The 19,152-nt window shown below is 39.9% G+C and overlaps 1 protein-coding gene across 7 annotated transcripts in view; it reads left to right on the top strand.

Moving 5' to 3' along the window:
- The window catches only part of SHISAL1 (shisa like 1), a 53,476-nt gene extending 35,930 nt beyond the window's left edge, over positions 1-17,546 (top strand). For all 7 annotated transcript variants that reach the window (XM_069003393.1, XM_069003388.1, XM_069003391.1 and 4 more), the window contains 3 exons: positions 4,024-4,237; positions 10,876-11,193; positions 14,517-17,546. In XM_069003393.1, coding sequence (XP_068859494.1) covers positions 4,024-4,237; positions 10,876-11,193; positions 14,517-14,532 — 548 coding nt within the window. In that variant the 3' untranslated portion in view covers positions 14,533-17,546. The remainder of the gene's footprint in view (positions 1-4,023; positions 4,238-10,875; positions 11,194-14,516) is intronic.
- The last annotated feature ends 1,606 nt before the right edge of the window (positions 17,547-19,152 follow it).

The following is a 19,152-nucleotide window of genomic DNA, read 5'->3' as shown; positions in this document are numbered from 1 at the left end:
TGTAGGAATGGGTTTAGGTCATTGGTAACTCACAACACATTTTGCAGGAGGAAATTTATTATTATTTTTCAGCCAGCCAATGTAATTTTTCTGTCCAAGACAGATCAGTTTCCATAAAGAAGAAGTACTGGCTTTATGCAGGGAAGGACAGGGGGAGGAAAAAAAGGATGCTACTCTCACTGGAATGATAGGAACATCATTTTTAACCTGAGCTGAAATGAAAATCTAATGGCAAGACTTCCTCCGAGTGCCCCAGATTTACAGGCTTCCATCTGTAAGATCTTGCTTTACTTCCAAGTCTTTGGTATACTAAGATTCACAATCTTAGTAATGAATTTCTGGGTTGAGAATACTGAAACTTGAGGTATTTTATTTCAGTGCTAGCAAGATCACAATGACATTTTAGGGGTTGTGAACACTTACTGGTTGTACTGGGCATACAAGGAATGCATAATAAAGGGAGGAGCACCATGCAGTCATGCTGGAAGAATGACTTTCTGACCACTAACTCTTAGACTGGCTTTGCAAATGTTGATGCTTATTCATTTAAAAGATTGAAACATATTTATAAAATTGGTGATGACAACAAGACTTATATTAACAAGCAAAAATTGTCAGATTATTTGCACATTACAGCATTTTTTTCTTTGAAGTAGGAAATGAACATCCATACTGCAAGTTAACACGTGGTAAAATGCATACATATGAATATTTCTGTGGTTCCATATGGAAAGCTCATAAACACCAGCCATTCGGAGAGTCTTGGGGCTTTAAAAATTTAGCATCTAAATTAAAAATGTGCATTAGGCAGATCTCTAACTGCGACCAGATAGGGAAGAAACAGTTTGATGTTTTCCTGGCTGTGCTGTTTTTAAGGTAAAGTAGGCAAGTCTTGTGATGATGAAGCATGACAGACTATTCTCTTGAAATCAGTTGGAACAGAGAGAGGAGCATCTGTATCAACTGTTCAATAACAGTTTTCAAAAATAGCATGAGAATTGCACTTGCAACTCCACTTCAGACACAGCTGCACCTTTGCAACAGACAACTTAAGGCTTTTCCAGGTACAATACTTTTATCTGAAGTATTTCTATAGAAATAAGGTCCTTTGAAGCTGGGGATTTAAGCAAAGTTATTTTCAGAAAAAAAAATACTTGGAAGAAAATAAATCCCACTTTTTTTATTGGCTCTCTGATCCACAGAGAAGCAAAGGCAGCAATTGAAATTACACAGATTACAATAAATTGATGAAGTGTTTTCACTGTGTGCTAGGGCTGGCTGGGATGGGGTCAAGGCTGTGTTTTAGGCTGGTGACCAAAGCACTGCTGGTACCACACCACAGTTGTGGCTGGTGACAGGCTGGCACTGCTGACCCAGACTGGCCAAGGTGGTTTCTATACCACAGGGTAGATGCTCAGCAATAAAACTGGGGTGGGAATTTATCCAAAAATTGCTCCTGGACTGGCTGGCCACCAGTCTGCTGGTAGCAAGCGATTGTTTTAGCATCACTTGTGCTTTGTTTTTTGTTGTTGATGGTGTTGTGGGGTTTTTTCTTATTTATTATACAGTGTTTATCTCAACCCTTGAATTTTCTCTTTGCTCTTCTGATTCCCTGGCCCATCCCACTGGAAGGGGGAGTGAGCAAGCAGCTGTGTGGTGTCAGCTGCCCAGCAGGGGTAACCTACCACACACTGACTTCCGAGTTCAGAATGTGATTCAGTCCCACATCATGCATTTATTTCATCACCGACACATTTTGCTACTTAAGGATTTGCTTAGGACCTGATGTTATCTTAGTTCTCCCTTCCTTCTGTAATGATGTTTTCATTCTCAGATAAGTTTGGTGATTGTTTTCTTTTTAAAAAGTGCAAAGGACCACATAGGGATCAGGGGATGCTTCCACATGTGCAGTTAAATAAAGCACTTGGCAGTGACGAGCAAGCTTAACCTCTGAGGGGTAGTGACAGGACCAGAGGCCATGGGCACAAACTGCAACCCAGAAGGCTCCCTCCAAACATCAAGAAATGCTTTTTCACTGTGAGGGGGACCTAGCACTGCCATGGGTTGCTCGTGGAGGATGTGGAGTCTCCATCCTTGGACATACTGAAAAGCCATTTGGATGTGGTTCTGGGCAACAGGCTGCAGGTGGCCCTGCCTGAGCAGAGGATTTGCATGAGATGACCTCCAGAGGTCCCTTCCAACTGCAAACATCGAGGTTTTTCACAACATAATCCAACCTGGCACACTTTTATTATTGCTGTGTTAATTAAGGAGGGGTGCAGCAAAGCACTTGTTCAGACAAACTCATCTCTGTGCAATTACATCCTTTGTGGATTTTGTGACAGAATTTGAACATGCAGATTTGTTACAAGAGTTGCAGAGGATGTTGAAAACCTGTGTCTAAACACGTTTTTCCCAGGTAGGGCAAGAACAGGTAGGTAATTCGTTTTCCCAATATCTGTATTCCTTTAGAAATGGCTTTTTTCCAGCACTTTCAGTTCCTGACTGAATAAATCTACAAAAATGATTTCTTCTTTTGTGAAAGTACAGATGCCAGCTATGTGTGTGCATACATAAATGTTTACAGTGGGCTTTCTTGACTCAAAGAGCAGTGCAAATTACCTTGTTGTCAGTTTAATACTTTGGGGTTTTTTTTCTATGCTCTCTCTCTACACACAAATAAAGAAGTGATCTTCAGTGTCATAATCCTTAAAATTTGTCTTGAAATTAATATATTTTATAAAATTGACAAACAAAAGTGTTAGGAATAGGCTTTTGTTTTTCAAGCAAGGTAGAAAAAAATGAGAATTAGACAGATGAGGTGCAATTGCAGATCAACAGGGGCTCTGTGCAGAGGGATACAGAGCAGTTCAGCTAAATCCGTGCAAGTCATCATATGTAACCTCTTGTACTGGTAAACTGACAGAAAACTCATGCACCAAATTACAAGGGTTAATTCTGTCAGTCCACAGTGACATATCATTTATTAATTAATGTAACCTTATGAACTGCAGCTGCCCATAGCATTGCTGAGCCTCAGTTCTGCAAAGGAAAAACATTTTGCTGCTAGGAGGATTCAGACGCTACTTCTGCATTTCACTTCCCTCAGAGCTTAAGCCTTTTGGGGTGTCTGTGGGGTACATGTACCCTTGAATGATGCTGTAAGGCCTACCATGACACAAACTGTGAATGTGGAACCAAATATTGTCTCCTAAAAGGCTTTCAGGAAGCTGCATGTGGTTGCTTATGGCCGTTTTGGAAGGGATCTCTATCCTGCCTCTCTGCACAATTGAAAAACTCAGGGAAACTAAGATGATAAAAGTATATCCATGGACAGCTTCTTCTTTCCCCAAGTGAAAGTGATGCTGAAATCAGTGTGACACATGACTGTAAAAAAGAATAATGTTCTCAGAGCTGTAATAAACATGTTACATGAGAACTTGTTAAAGCAGAAACGTAAGAACTCCCAGGAGCACCTGTACTTTATTAGTTCTATTTACAATTCAGAGTTGTTCGGATTTGTTACACTGTTTGTAATGACTGTTTCTGATAGAATATTCCTGATCAAAGATTGACCTTGAGAGAAGAAGAAAAGATATCAGGAACACTAAACCAAGTGCCATCAAACTTTTATTGCAGTTTCTACATAGACTTTTTGTTTTTATTAAGTTGTCCCAGGAGAATCAAACGTGAATGTTGTTGTGTGTTATGGATATCCCTATATTTAGAACAGCATGAAAACATTTCCCTAACTACTTCTGTGCCTCTTAAAGTGGAGGGCATTTTTTCCCTTCCCTTAAAACAAACAATGGTAATCAGAAACATAGAAACAACAAAATTCAAAATACAACAGAAGTCTGAACATTATTACCTTTAAGTACTAAATGTTGGAACGTTGAAAGTTCTGAAATACTAATGTTTTTCAAAAACCAACCAACAATTGTTCAGCCTTGAAAACTGAGAGTTGATAACACCCAGATAACAGAAGTGACTGACAAAGCCAATGTTGTTTTTGTTTTACAGTGCTGTCCGCGCATTTTCGGGTCTGCGAGCCGTACACGGACTACAAAGGTCGCTACCACTTTGGTTTTCACTGCCCCCGTCTCTCTGACAACAAATCTTACATCTTTTGCTGTCACCATAACAACACAGTGTTTAAATATTGCTGCAATGAGACAGAATTTCAGACTGTTATGCAGATGAACTTAACAGGGAATGCAGATGGATATATGCATAAGTAAGTAAATGAGTTTTAACATACTCTTCACCAAACTGTTCCTGGTCTAATAACATAGTCTGAGGTGCATTTACTGATGGAAGCAATTAGAATAATTGCATATACAGAAAACCATTACTAAAAGGCTTTTTGTTGTTGCAGGGCTCCTAAAAGAAATAATATTTCAGCTCTGCTTTCTTTGCTTTGACGTGGGCTGTAAACGTTGCAAGGAGAGTAAAAGTTGCATATAAATGTGACAAATAAAAGGTTACATATAAAAGTTAGAAAAGTCTCTTCCCTGACCCTAATTTGATCCAAACTATGTTTAACTGTGCATCAGTAAAAATAAATCCCAGAGCTGTTCGTAGGTGAGAGAGGAACTGAGTTGACATTTTCCATATCAACCCAAATGCATTATTTGGAATCCCTGATGTTTTTGGATCTAAATCTCTTGTAGCAAATCACTGGCCTTGGGGAACAGAACGTATTTGCTTTTATACCAACACTGTGTGGTCTCCTTCCCTGTTACCTGGGATACTTCCATGTTCTGCTGAGGGCTGTCCCCCAAGAAAAACGTCAGTAAGTTTTTTTTTATAAAGCACTAGGAAGTAGCAAGTAGATCTTTGTTACTGATTGCCTATTTACTGGTTCAAAATCTTCACTTGGGGTCAGTTTCCTATTTAGTATTTGGCATTCTGGCCACCCTAATCTGCTGCGATTTCCCTTGGTGTAATCCCCAAGGCTGAATTCCAGTCAATCTGCTTTCCCTGTCATTTTATTCTGGTATTCAGCCCCTCCAGGACAAGGAAGGGACAGATTAAAGACAAGAGGAATCACAGTGTATGGATTTCTGTTTGCAGCAGGGATTTTGGTGTTTCCTGTGGTGCCAGTTGGTTGGGGTGCTGTATTCATCCCTATGGAAGCAGGTGCAGGGCTGTTAGGAGACGATGGTGCTGGAATACTGATGCTGGCTGGTCTAACTCGCTGTGTGCAGCTGTGCTCAGCTCGTGGAGCCAGCAAAGCACTGCCTTCCCTAACAACCACTCCTCACACAGACCTGCCCAGAGAAATCTGGGTCTTGCATAGATGTAGAAGTTGCATTCTCTAAATTTACAGGTGTTAAGTGTCAATCACCCACCAAGATGGACAAAAATAGACTAGACCCTTATAAGATAGCTTTAAATCAATGTGGATCTATACTGTCTCGTTACTTCATGTGCAGTTATGTCCTTCAGGTGAAATTTGCCTTGACTTTGTAGTGCACCTGGGAACATCGTGAGAACAGATCACACAGAACACTAGGAAGATACTGTAGTACCAAGTCGATTAAAGACCATCCACTTTCTCCACCTTTTGTGCAGTCCAGACAATCCAGCAACTGGCAGCAGCTTCACCTGGAGCTCCCCAGTTCTGGCACATAAATAGCTCCAGGCAACCTGGCAGAGTTTCTAGCCCCAGTGCTCCCACACAACGTGTACTCTCCACACCCTAAAAAACCAGGATATGCTGCCCCTTTGAGTACTGGGATGACCCTGCTCCCTCAGCAGCCCTGGATGTCAGAGAGGTTCTCACAGGACTCTCAGAACATAAGGGCTCCGCAGGTAGTCACAGACAGAACCAGAATCTGCTGCACAATTAGAGTGGTAAAAGGAGCCTCAGGAATGGCCTCGTGTGGCTGCTGCCCCCCACACTTTTCCAGGTCTTTGTCCTGCACACAGCAAACTTGTTTTATTCCCCTGGTGTTCTGTAAACCCTGCACCAGCAGTGCTGACCACCCTGTCTCACAGAGGTCAGGATGTTACCATCAAAGGCAGTTCAGACAAGCACAAAGACAGTGCTTCAGGCTTTTCTCAGTGTCTCAGCAGCTACTCCGTGTAGTCATGGCCAGAGCTTACTCAGGTAAGGCTCTTCTGCCCTTCCTTTCACCAGCAGCCTGGAATGTGGAGGGCAACCAGCCCCTTTCCAAGGCAGAGGAACAGATCCAGGCTGACTGCAAAAGATGCCCTGGGACACAGAGCATTCTTTGCCCGCTCACATCTGCACATGTGCACACACCACCAGAGAAATAAATCCAGGGCTCGTCATATCACAGGGCTGTTGTGTATGTGAGCTGTTTGGAAAAAAAAAGGAGTTTGATATTCTGTGAGCTACAGCATTTATCTCGATAAAAATATTTAGAGCAAAAGGTATTATATTAGTTTTCATGCAGAACTGTTTTTTAAAGGTCACCTTATTCAGCTGTGATGGTGAAAGAGGTACTTGTGTAGTTTTTGTTGGTAAGATTCGTGGTTGAGAACCACCTGCAGACTATTTACCACCCAGTCCAGGATTTCCTGGGGACATCAGCTGTGTGTGAACTTTGGCAAAGGTGTGTGACATCATACTGGATACAATAAAAAGCCTCTGGAGCTGTAGCATAGAGAAGCTCAGGAATGGAACTGGTATTGCCTTGTTCCTCAAACATCACTTCTGATAAATCTGTCAGGACCAGGAAAATGAAGAGATGCTGCTTCCTACGTAAAACTCCACCAATGGAGTGAGACAGGCAGGAGAGAGATCTCCTCACCCTGAGCTCAGTGGCATTGGTAGAAAACTTCCTGGTATTTTTAGAAGGAGCAAAAAGAAGTGAGCCCTATGTGCCTACATTAAAAACATTGCAAAAAGCTTCTTACTTAATACTCTGACTTTATTTAACATACACGATAATTTGGATTCTGATTAATCCAGGGTTCGGTTTACAGTGACAAAGTCAGCTCTTTGTTTAGATCTAATTTCACACACCACTGAAAAAAATTCTGATGAAATTGTACTGTGGCTGGGGAGAATAAGATATGGGAATAGCAATGAACTGAAAAAAAAGGATTATAGTTTTCAGGGAAGACTGATTCAATATTATTGCTTGGTTTATTTCAGTATTATTATTTGGTTTATTTTTCCCCTTAGCCATTCTTGTGATCACCAAAACAAATTTCTGGTTTTATAACACAGTTGGGGGAAAAAGTTAATGAAGTGACTTGTGACTTCTTTGTTATGGCACAGCTGAAAAGGCACGTTTGTCTTCACCAGTCCCACAATGCAAATATAACCATGTTTATTTACGTTTTTCCATTACTGTAACATAATATTTCTATGTTTGTATAAGACCAAAAGATTGGGAGTATTAAATCCTTGTAACCATGCAGATTAATCAGTCTGTAATCTTTTTGAATGTGAATAATTCATTTAGTATTAAATATAGAAATACAAACTATGTAAACAGACAAGAAAAATTCTGTAATCCAAAGTATTTTCCCTCAGAACCATCTAAGAAATTGTTTAACTATTCTTAAACTAGATTCAAGTGAATACTATTTTTATCTAGTTTTCAGAGTCAGGTTTTCTGTTGTGCATGTTTCGGTGGATGATCAGCAGTACTGCTATGGTAGGGGTCCTTAATCTGATACTGGAACAATGTTCTGGTAGTCTGTGGTGTATCCATGTTTTTCCTTATCTCTTAGTCCAGTTTTTCAGAGTGGAATGGCTTTTGCACACCTCAATGTGAGAACAGCATAGCACCATCGTTCTCCAGGTACTGAATGTCCCCTGCAGAAATACTATTTGCTTAGATACCACTCAGAGCATCATCTTTACAAGAATGAGAAAAAAAACCCAAACAAACATCAATCCCACTATCAACTGTTGCAAAAATATGTAATTTGGCAGGGAAGACCTCTTAGGTACAGCAGTAACAGATTCCTCAGGAAAATTCAGGATTGGACAAAGGCCTGGAGATAATTATAAAAGAAAAATAAGGTGGGGGGAAATCTCATTTAAAGTGTAGATGCAAAAACTGCACTGGTCTCCTCAGTAGCCAGGATGTAACTTTGCATTTCCTAGGGGCAACACTTACTGTTACTACTCCAAGGAACAGCTCCTTTTTAGGGAGAATAGGGGAAGAAACCATTCCAGTGACCATGGGCCCACATTTAAACTCTGCAGCTGTAGAATTCAGCCCACAATTGTTTAGATTTGTTGGTTATTTTCAAACCTGAATTCCCAAATGAGTTATTTTTTGTTCATATGCTGCACATAAAACCCAAGAAAATCTACTAAAAAGATACAGGCTAGTCCATAACCAGCTTGTCATCTGTCTCAAAAAGTGAATGAATGAGATAGATGTAACTTGATCCACCCTGTAATGGAACAAACCCCTTTAATTTGAATCTCAGCAAATTTGGAATCTGTTCACACTTTAGTTTTGATAAAATTTGAACTTCTGCCCAAAAGAAGAGGAAAACCAGAATGCAAGAATAAACTTTGACAATTAAATAATTCAGGTTAGTGAAATGAGAGCAAGTCCTAGAAGTTCTTGGATTCTGAGTTCTCCTCTGTGTTTCTGGCCTTACTGGTTTTCTGTGTAAATAAGATTGTTTGTTTTCTAATGAGAACATCTTGATTTGCAGGACAGTTGTAAATTTTACTAAAATTAGTAGCCATCAGAAAAATTAACATTTTCTACCACCTTAATAGTTGGAGAAACAGAAAACATCCAAGTGTGGAACATCCTTCCGTGCACTGAACATACTACTTACTATTTTTGCTTGTGATTTTTCACAAGGCCCTTTTGATAGTGCTGTTGTGCCATTGTTAGTGAATATGAAGCAGCCTTTCATTTTTGTACTTGTGAGGAACAGCTGTTATTTAGGAGGAGTAGATTAGGAACTTACATATTGGCATGATTAAAAAAGCGCTGCTTTTAATTGGAACCCTCAAAATAGCTCTCATTTTCACTAATCAAAAATTTGGTGGATGAAATTAAATACCTAAAATACAAACAAATTCTTTTGAGTTCATGATAAGGAATGTTTCTGCCTCTCACCTTGTTGCTGAAACAAATGTTTTCTTAGTGTGGGTCAAAAACAGCTCACCTGTATACAAAATGGATCCTGTTGGCATTAATGATGAGCAAGAATGGGATTTGTCCAAGTGCATTCCTTCTTGACTTTTCCAGCCTTCACTTCCCTGTTTGTTTAATATTAACAGAAAACAGAAGAGTTTACCCCGATAGGAAGAAATTTACTGGAAGTCAAGAGCAGCACTGCTGAGAAACCTGGATTAACCAGATCCTGTTCTACTTTCAAGTGCCTGAACTGCAGATTTTAGTGCATTACATTAAGGTCTACCCTCTGTTGTGTGAAGTTAGACTTGCATGTGTAAGTCTTCAGCAGAGGCAAAGAACCTGGAGTTAAGGGTTTTCAGAAGCATTACATTTTGCCTACTTCCAATCCTCCTGGAAGTTTACTGATTTCTTTCTTTTTTTAATTTTAATTCTAGGCTTGTATAGTCATAAAGTTATACAGGAAGAGAGCCATTAATAACTTGGACCTTCTTCTTGTTACTTTGTTATTTGAAATGGAACCTCATTTGATGTAAGGGCATTATAGCCGTGTAGTGGAAAAATCATTCCCTGGAGGGAAGAATCAGTCTCTTGAAGTGCTGACAGACAGCAACTCAGAAAGTAAAATTCTGATTTCTTGTTTCAAATCCTGATTTTTTTTAAAGTATAAAATGGAAGAGTCATACAATAGTTTAAATAGAAATGAAAGTTCAAAGTAGAGTCTTGAAATCTTTTGATCCAGCAAGGCTGGGGGCCATGTTTTTAAAATATCAAAATATCCTTCTGGCTTGTATGTTTAATGTCTTCTCATCCTTTTTTTCTTCTTGCAGCACTTCCATTGTGATCAATGTCCTGATAAAATATGATTCCCTCCAAGTTTCTCTGACTGGCTGTGAAAGGACAGCATGGTTGAGTGTGTGTTCAGTTTTGAGTTCAGCTCCATGCAGATGTGGGTTGCCCACCTACTACTCCGATATAATTTTTCTCTGAGACTGCCTTCCTTAATGACATTTTTTACCAACATCCCTTCAGCTTCCTCTTGGTTTTACAATCTCCAGTACATGTACTTCCACATCAGCTCATGGGTCTAAATCAGCCTTTTTTTGCTTTCTACCTAACAATCTCATTTTTATACATTTCTTTCCTTCTCAGTTCTGACCTCATCCTCCCCACTCACAGTTTCCAATCCAAACTGCATTTACTCCTGACAGTCAGTTTTCTTTTAATAATACTTCATCTCCAGCAGGGTATTAGCACTTCCTCCCCTTTTTGATCTCCAAATTTTTGACCCCTTATACCTTTCCCTCCTGTTCCTCCCCCTTTCTTTTAGTATCTTGAGTCACCTGTCACAGCTTTACAGCTCTCTGCACCATGTAATTTTCATGGCCTTTATCTGTATATACACATTATAACTACACTGACACACACATTTCAATGAGTACTTCCTGTGAAATGCATTGTCTAACACGATTTTGCCAATGTTCTTCCTTCCTAAATTTATTACCAGCATATTAAGAGGTCTTTAGCAGCCACTCTGGAAAGCCTATGCACAGATGAGAAGGACAAATAAAAATTTTGTAAGAGAGGTGGCCTTCGTTTTTTAAAATCATGCCTATAGCAGTGTTCATATTGAAAAAATAACTCATTTTAAAAGACATATGCTTAGAACAAGATTTAGTTTCAGCCATCTATATATAATTAATGAAACAAACAACCTTCATGAACCAATACAGTGACCACTACTGAGAGAACTTTTTTGTTGTCCCTTTTCTTCCTTTCACAGCAACTACAGCGCACTGTTAGGAGTGTGGATCTATGGCTTTTTTGTGGTGATCTTACTGATACTGGACCTTTTATATTACTCTTCAATGAACTATGATATTTGCAAATTTTACCTGGCCCGCTGGGGAATCCAGGGAAAGTGGATGACACAGGGACAGAGACGATGGATTAACCCTGCTCAGGACCCAAGACAGACACAGCCTCAGCCAGAGACACAGCCTCAAACTCAGCCCCAGCCCCGAACATCACAGACAGTACACACTTTAAAAGGAGATGCTTTAAGCCCACCCCTGGTGTCTTTTCAGAGTACATCTGCCTGGTAAGTAAGCTAAGCCATATTGATACATATTCCTTTGCTGTTTTGGAGTGTGCACAATCACCTATGTTGGGAAGTGCCTGTGAATTCAGGCTGAGCAGCACCATTTCTAGCACATAATTCTTTATTATATCATGACCTGTCCTACAGAATTACTGCTTAGGAGTAATGTCTGACTCTGGACTATATTAAGACATCTTTTAATCCTTTCAGAGAAACAGGTGCTGCCATCTTTCAGCACTAAACAGTTTTACTACTCTGTAGTGCAAATAAACTACAAATCTGCATCAACCATTATAAAAGTCATTTTAATCTGGTCTCAAAGACTGATTGCTATGTGTATCTGTTGCTCTGGTTTTAAAAGACTGTATAAATAGCGACGTTGGAATAGCTCCAACGTGAGATGTCACAAATCCACTCTATTTGTGACATGAGACACAGAAACATAAAAACCAGGTTAGTTTTTTATATGCATAGCCAAAAAAGCTTTGCTTGATCTCATTTGACAGAGTGACACAAGTAGGCTACTGTAAGGTGAAATGCTATGAAACCAAGAAAAAACCTCCAAAAAAACCCCCTCATACCAAAAGGGAGAAAGATCTGTGGGAGCAAGCAGAACCTGCAGTATAAACAGAAGAAATTAAACACAGATAGCCATGGGAAAAAATGACATTGAATTATTTTGGACTGGTTTTGCCATAGAAAATGAAAGCAAAGGGAGAGAGCTGAGTTAAACATTTCTCTCTGAAAAAGGTGTCGAGAAAGGCAGGGACTTTTTTCTTGGCAAGAAAGCATTAGGATTTGGAAGGATGCAGAGAGAGTACCGAGTCACCAGTGTATTTTAGAGGAGTTCCAGAAGGCTGAGCTTTGAGTTTTGGCAAAATAAAGTGATCTAAGAATGTGCAGGGTGAAAAAGATGATGACAGTTCCTGGAGATGTGGAGCACATAAAGCCTCAGCACTGATCTCAGTCTGCAACCTTTGTGTATTGCTGTGTTGCAGATGGGATGATAACAGTGATGGTCCTTTGATTTCATCATTTGCCCCTTAATTTTAAGTGTAAATCCAGAGCAAATAGAGTTGCAGATTTGTTGCAATAGAGAAAGAAGTGATGGTTAATTTGGTGAAAGAGGAGGTTGCTTGACACTGGAGGCAGTGCTGGATGTATCCCGTGGAGATCAGACTTACGGACCATTCCAGCAGCTCTTGCTCAAACAGAAGAGTTTGAGGCTGCTGCTTAAGAGAGAGAATTGCTTGTGCTTTGCTGTAAGCATCCTTCTTTTCACTTCCACTTTCCTTTTTCTTTCCTCTAAGTCTTCCAGCTTTTTTGCACACTGATTTCCCAGTCTCCAGCTAAAATTGCCATGTATGTTAAGAACTACATTTGTAGTAAAGTAATCGTATCCTGGCTTAATATGTGTATGTGTACATGTACAAAAATGTCTGCATCTGCAAATTTATATACTAGTAGTCTGCCATAACATTGTAAATTGAAACCATTCAATGTTCTTGAAGGCTTGACTGCTGGTTACTTCACATGACTGACTCCTGTTGTTCTGTTTCTTTGCTTTTCCCAAAGCGTTAAGCGGGCAATGTATGTTAGGATCAGGTGAGCACATCCCATATGCTCCTTGTCCTGTATTGGCAGGAGATGAGCATTGATAAGTCACTCCAGTAACACTCACTTCTTCCCCAGTGAGCTGTTTGTGCTCCCCTCAGTTCCCATTAAATTGTTCCTTTTTTTTCCGCTAGTCCTCTCCTTGCTCAGTGGAAGAAAAAAGTAGATGTTTCCTGTCAAAACCCTATTTATCCCCTGTATTTCAGTATGTGAAACACTACAGGAGGTGCCACATTTTCATTCTTGTAACCTGCAACTTTTGGAACTTGGAGCCCATGAACCAAGAGCACAGATGATTCAGTCTGAGTTGGATACAGAAAAAATAGCAATAGGCACTGGTGATCACAGGCAAGATGTTTAGCATGCAAAAGAGGATTTTGAGTAAACAGCTCCCTCAGAAAATGACAGATTTGTGTACTACAGCAATTGCTAAAAGAGTGGGGAGTGGGTTGCCTGGCTATTTATTTCTCTGTTAGATAATCTGCAGGTTATATAGATGAAAATATGGTAATTTTGACCTACAGAAATTAAGCTTTGTTTCAGAGTCTGATTTTCTGCAGCAGTCTATATTTGATGAATGACCTCAGTACAGTCTTCTCAAAATGTAACTATACTATCAGTGATGAAGTGCAGTGGACCTACTGGATTTATAATTTCTATCACCATTTTCAAAATTACTGAATCTGTTAAAATACTGGTTTTAAATTTTCTATCTGAATTTCCATTATGCTAGATGATGACACCTGCTTTGGTAACACACTGGGTTTCCAGTCTAAAAAAATCAACTTTTCAGTTTGTCGCCATTTTAATGTGTCCTAAACTTATCCCAGATTTTCTGTCTGAAAGAGAAAATAAGCATTTTTCTTTAGCATCTCACAAGCACACTGTGTGTGTGTGTGTGTGTGTGTATATATATATATATACACACACAGGTGATATCATACCATAAGAATGAGTCCTGTGTACAGATGAGTATTTTGAAAATGCAGAATAGATCTTTTAATCCTGAGAGGTATGAATATACCCCCAGGCATAAAAAACTTAAATACTGTTAAAGACATTTTCCGAAACAGTTTGCCAGTTTTCGTGATGACAGATGTTGTTGAAATTGTTAACTTCCTGTACTACATTCATCTGAGCACAGTTAAAAATATGCCCATTCTAGAACACACTACATGATGATAATAGGAAAGTGATTCTTGCAAATGCCTTGAGTACTGCAGAGAACTGACAGTGTAAGAAGCTGTCCCAAGAAGGATGTCAGGATTAACCTATAGTTTGTAAAGCAGTTTTCAGATCTCCCTGGGTTTAAAAAATTTATGTAACTGCTTTTTATTTCAGCATTTCGTTCCTTGCCCTAGTTTTAAGTGCCATGACTTGGCAATGAATTGGGTATGTCAGAGAGAAAAATCAAGCAAGTAATAGTATAGAGTGGGTAGAACCATCCCTATGATGTTTAAACGTTTTGTCACAGTGGATCACTTCATTGTTTACTTGAGACAAAGAGAACCATGTATAGCCATAATATTATTATAAGTAAAGAGGTCTGGAATCCATTAGGCAAAGCTGCTGCCTGCTCTCATGGTGTTGTGCAAGGATAGGAAGGAAAATCATTAATCTCAGGAGCATACAACCCCGTGTGGACTAACGTTGCTTCGTCCTGTAGTGTGTGGATTGTGCAGCCCAACTAATGCTGATTTCTTCTTTAGTATGAAAAGCATCTGAGGGCTGTCCAAGGCCTGTGTGGGCTGAAGGTCCTGGTGGATATACCTTCTGCAACCCCAACGCCGTCACAGCCCGCGCGTGCCCGAGCTCACACAGCGCTGGCTTCCCTCCTGGGCTGAGGGGCACGAGCTGGGCCCTTCCACACTCGCTGGCCTGAGGGAGAACCTGCAGCCTGGTTACCTGAGCAAGCTGTAACAGCTGGAGATGGAACTGCAACAAGCAGCAGGCAAATTATTTCTACTGCTCAGCGAAGTAAAAGCCAGGGCGGTGATAAAACGAAACAGCGCAAGTTGGGGAATCGAAATTCTGGCTGCTGAAACAAACTTGTTCTCACAACCGTGGGAATATTGTTAATTAATAGTAATTAAAATGGTCAGACTAGAAAGGAAGATCACATTAAGAAGTGTGAGAGGGAGACCTGATCACTCTGCCTTGCTGTGATGATGTTAAACTCCTCCTGCCCTCCATCAAGGATGCAAATCACAGGGAATAAATACTGTCTCCAAGTCCAACACCTGCCTCTGTGTTCCCTGCCTCTCTGCACCACAGCAGGCAGAGGCAATGCCTGTGATCACACACGTGCTCTGTGACTCCCAGTTTCAGAAACCTGCTGCTTGTGTAGAATCAGGAAAGGTAGCAGCCCAGCAGGGTTAGCCCGTGTTATTTCCTTTACACAGCTGGAATGGATTAGGTGAAGGCAAGTCTATTTTACTTTCCCTTATAAAATGCTGGAATCTGCTTTTGCTGTGAATTCCTCTGGGGCACTTTGTCTTTTGGACAACAAATGGAATAGTTTTTAGCCTGCTGCTATTCACCTGCTTCTTGACACCTCTTCAGATGACTACCAAAGCACCCGAGAGAATAAAGCCTATAAAAATACTGGCAGAGTTTAGGAGCCAGCAGGTAACTGAGCCATGTCCACAGCAGCTGTACAAAAAACACATAAATATTTTGCTGGTGGCTATAAAGACTATGTGAAAGAATTTGCTTTGATACCCAATTTTGAAAGAGGATCTAGACTATCACTTCAGTGCTTCCTTCAGTGGCTTCTAAGAGCTCAATCTTACCTGTGTCATGGGACACTGGTGCTGCAGTGAGTCACTGTAAACACAGTCCACCAAAATCATGAGCCACTGTGGTGACAGAGGAGTCTGTGCAGGGGCTGCTCTTGATTCAAGTTATTTGCAGTAACCAAGGGGAAAAAAGCTGCCTCTTTCCATTTTAAGTAAATAAGAAAGATCTCAACTTTGCATTTGCAAAATCACTGAACAGGAATAGAATGGTGCTGTTTTAAAGATGCAAAATTTTGCATCATAGGGCCAAGCACACTTTTTATGTAGAGCCCCCACCTAGACTTTTATGTTAGACTAAATACGGCAAATCAAAGCACCAGTACTTGTTTGGGTTTTTTTAAAAGATGAAAAGAAATAAAATTGAATACTTATATGCTTTTATGAAAGAACTGTCTGGGAACCTGACATCACCTGGAAAATCTGTTTGTTTACAAAGATTAGGTGAGGCAGTATCTACCATTATCTGTGCACCTCCAGTCCCCTTGGAATCAACTGGGTTAGAATAACAGATACTGCTGAATGTATCTTCTTCTAAATATTCTTACCTTGCTTGCTGGGAACTACATAACTGTAAAAATAGAAATTAGCTCTACCCCAGCCCAAACCAGCACATCAGGGCAGGATGTAAACAGCACAAACACACAGTGGGCTTGGAAACAAACACCTCAAAATCTGCAGTGCTCTGAGTCTTGTCTGCTTGCCTCGATACTACAACATGCAAATTATTGGGTGATTTTGGTTCTATCATTTGCATTTAAATAGTTCAAGTTACTGAGTGCCTGCTTGCTTTCTTCCTTGTGTTTAGAAATTCACTGTTACCATGTGAAGTTAAGGCCATGATGCAAGGTTTTGTGTCCACTTCAATCTAAATCTTTGTCTACATTGATATGCACAAACTGCATCTTTTGTTGATACAGATGTAGTACATATTGTTCATTTCGTGCCATATTCTCCTTTTCCTTTGGCTCCATAAATTATAGACCCCACATTGCTTTCTCTGTATTCCTAACTTCAGATTCATGGGATGCAGGCTGATTGATACTCCCTATTTTAGCTGTTTCTCTGCCTTTTCATTGAGTTGGGACTATTGCATTCATCAGCTCCCAGAAAGACTTTCTTTTAAAGGGACTGTACAGTTGAAGCAGTTTAACTTAAATATGGTAATGAATTGTGAGAAAATAGTAACTAGGCCAAAAGGTTATCTGAATACAATTGCTGAATGAACTCTGCACACTGAGAAATGAAATCTAGTAAAATTACTGGAAACCAGATCTGAACATCTTCCATATTTGAACTTTCTCATCCATTCAAGATAGAATTTTTTGCAGTGAGAGCATTACCTCATCTCCATGATACAGATCTGGAATGACACCACTGAAGTAGCAGATAGTAGCATAAAATTTATGTGAAATCAGAAGGCTCCAATTAAACCCACAATTTCACTGTATAATGTCACAACACTGTACCATCACACAGGAAGGAGTGTGACAACCCAAATTCTATCAACCAATTCCATCTCCTCTGTCCCAGTAGAAACCAGTAAACTTTAAAAGACTCTATAAATATTTTGGTAGTTACAGAAGTCCTACCCCTTGCATCCTCTTAGGTGCCAGATGCTCAATAGCAATTTTAACAGCATGTACCTGTTTTACATGTTTTAAATATGCACAGAAAAGTAAAATAACCTCCTCACTTGGGTTCTGAAGTACGACAGAGAAGCTTTAGCATCAGCCAAAGATATTTCTAGTGGTAGAAAGAATAAAAGGGGAGGTGTTGAGGAGCTGGAATTAATGATCTAAATGGACAAGCCTTATTTTATGCAAAGTGGCAACAGGATTTTTGAGTAGGAGATTTAGTATAATTCATTGTTCTGAACTGAAAGACTTTTCAAAAAGAAAAAAGAAAAAATACATAGGCAGGATATTGCTCATCTTCAGTAGTTTAAGCCCCAGAGAACTGCTTAAAATACCTGCAAAACAACTATCTACGTACACTTGATGCTTTTAACAGAAGTGAGAAGGAAGAAGGAAAAACAAGATAAGAGTCTCTGAAGTAACATGCCATTGCTTTCACCTTGGAGAATGAACTCCCAATGTATATTTTGGATGTCAAAAAAACAAGTAACTCCCTAAACTTGAGGAGGAACAAACCAGTAAGAGAGCTGAAGATCCTGCGCTGACCTATTTATTATTCTCAGAGTTATTATTAAACAAAAAGCCATATGTAATAAATAGCCCTTTTATGGGGTAGCAAAAGATGTTCTAAGTAAGCTAAAATTTCTGTGTGAAGCGATGGCATATTATGGGATACCAGGCATTAATGAAAACATCAGAAACTTACGTGATTATGCTCAAGGCAGGACCATAAATGGTAACAATGTCAGACAATTAATTTCAGTGAGAGCTGAGGTCAGGAATCTACCACATCATTACTTTTATTGTCCCTGTCCCCTGATGAGATCATGATGAAAACAACCACAGCAGTCATTTCATCAGAGAAGTGCTAAAACATGTCTGTATGACCTTGGTTTTATAATGATGTTTCACTGAACAGCCAGAAATTAGACACAGTTTTTCATTATTAGCAAGATATCAGATATATCTTGGCTGTTTCGGTCTCAAAAGCAAAAAAAAAAAAAAAAATCAAGACACGTTGAGATCTGAGTCATTTTACTCTTCATTGAGACATGAGAGAATGCTGTTGTCAATCAGGAAACAATTTTCAGGAACTTAAAGTGTTTTGGAGAAGTTACATGATCAACACTGTCATAAATACATATGGCACAGCCGTCTACAATTCACTGCAGACAAAAAACACCTCTGAGGAGAGTTTGAAATCCACATCAAAAGTTTCTCAGAAATGTGCAATGCTGAGGAGATAAAACCAGCTTAGGACATGAAATGGCAGGAATATGACACATCACTGGAACACAGTAAGAAACGCTGCTAAAGTTAGTCCCATGTCAGGTGATAACATGATCCCAAAGCAGAACAGGTGAGGTACATTCCTTCAAAGTGGAAATGAGTTTAAGCAGCACAACATTCTGTAGCCTCCAGAGAACAGCAGCAGAGGAATAACTGGTTGAAACTTGGCACCCATCATAATAAACAGGAGGGTAAAAAAGACGTGTAAAAAGCGGTTATGTGTGGAAATCGGCTACTTCACTTCCCAGTAGCAAGTAGGATTATCTGTTTTCTGGTGTTTCTAGGTAGTGGGAAACTTTGCTTAGGCTCCACAGAATCTCAGAGGTGGAATTATGGGGGAGACAGACCTGTTGACAGTAAATGTTAAAGGCAGCAATGGAAAGGTGTTTGGCACAGTGGTTCACGGAAGAAAAATGACTGTGGGGCTCAAATCTGGAAGGGAAAAAGCTCCACCTACAATTTTTCTTCCTGAAGGACTGGTGCTCTAGTACACATCAAGGAGGAGTTTGTGCACAAAGGAGTCGTCCTAGTTACAGGAATTGTGTGTATTAATGAGCTGATTGTATCCCTGAGCTGAGCACACGGCACACAGGCTCCCTCCTGTCTGCTGGAAATCATGGCTG

Source organism: Aphelocoma coerulescens, chromosome 1A (genome assembly GCF_041296385.1).
Source record: "Aphelocoma coerulescens isolate FSJ_1873_10779 chromosome 1A, UR_Acoe_1.0, whole genome shotgun sequence".
Classification (NCBI taxonomy): Eukaryota; Metazoa; Chordata; class Aves; order Passeriformes; family Corvidae; genus Aphelocoma; species Aphelocoma coerulescens.
This window is presented reverse-complemented; position numbering and strand designations above follow the sequence as displayed.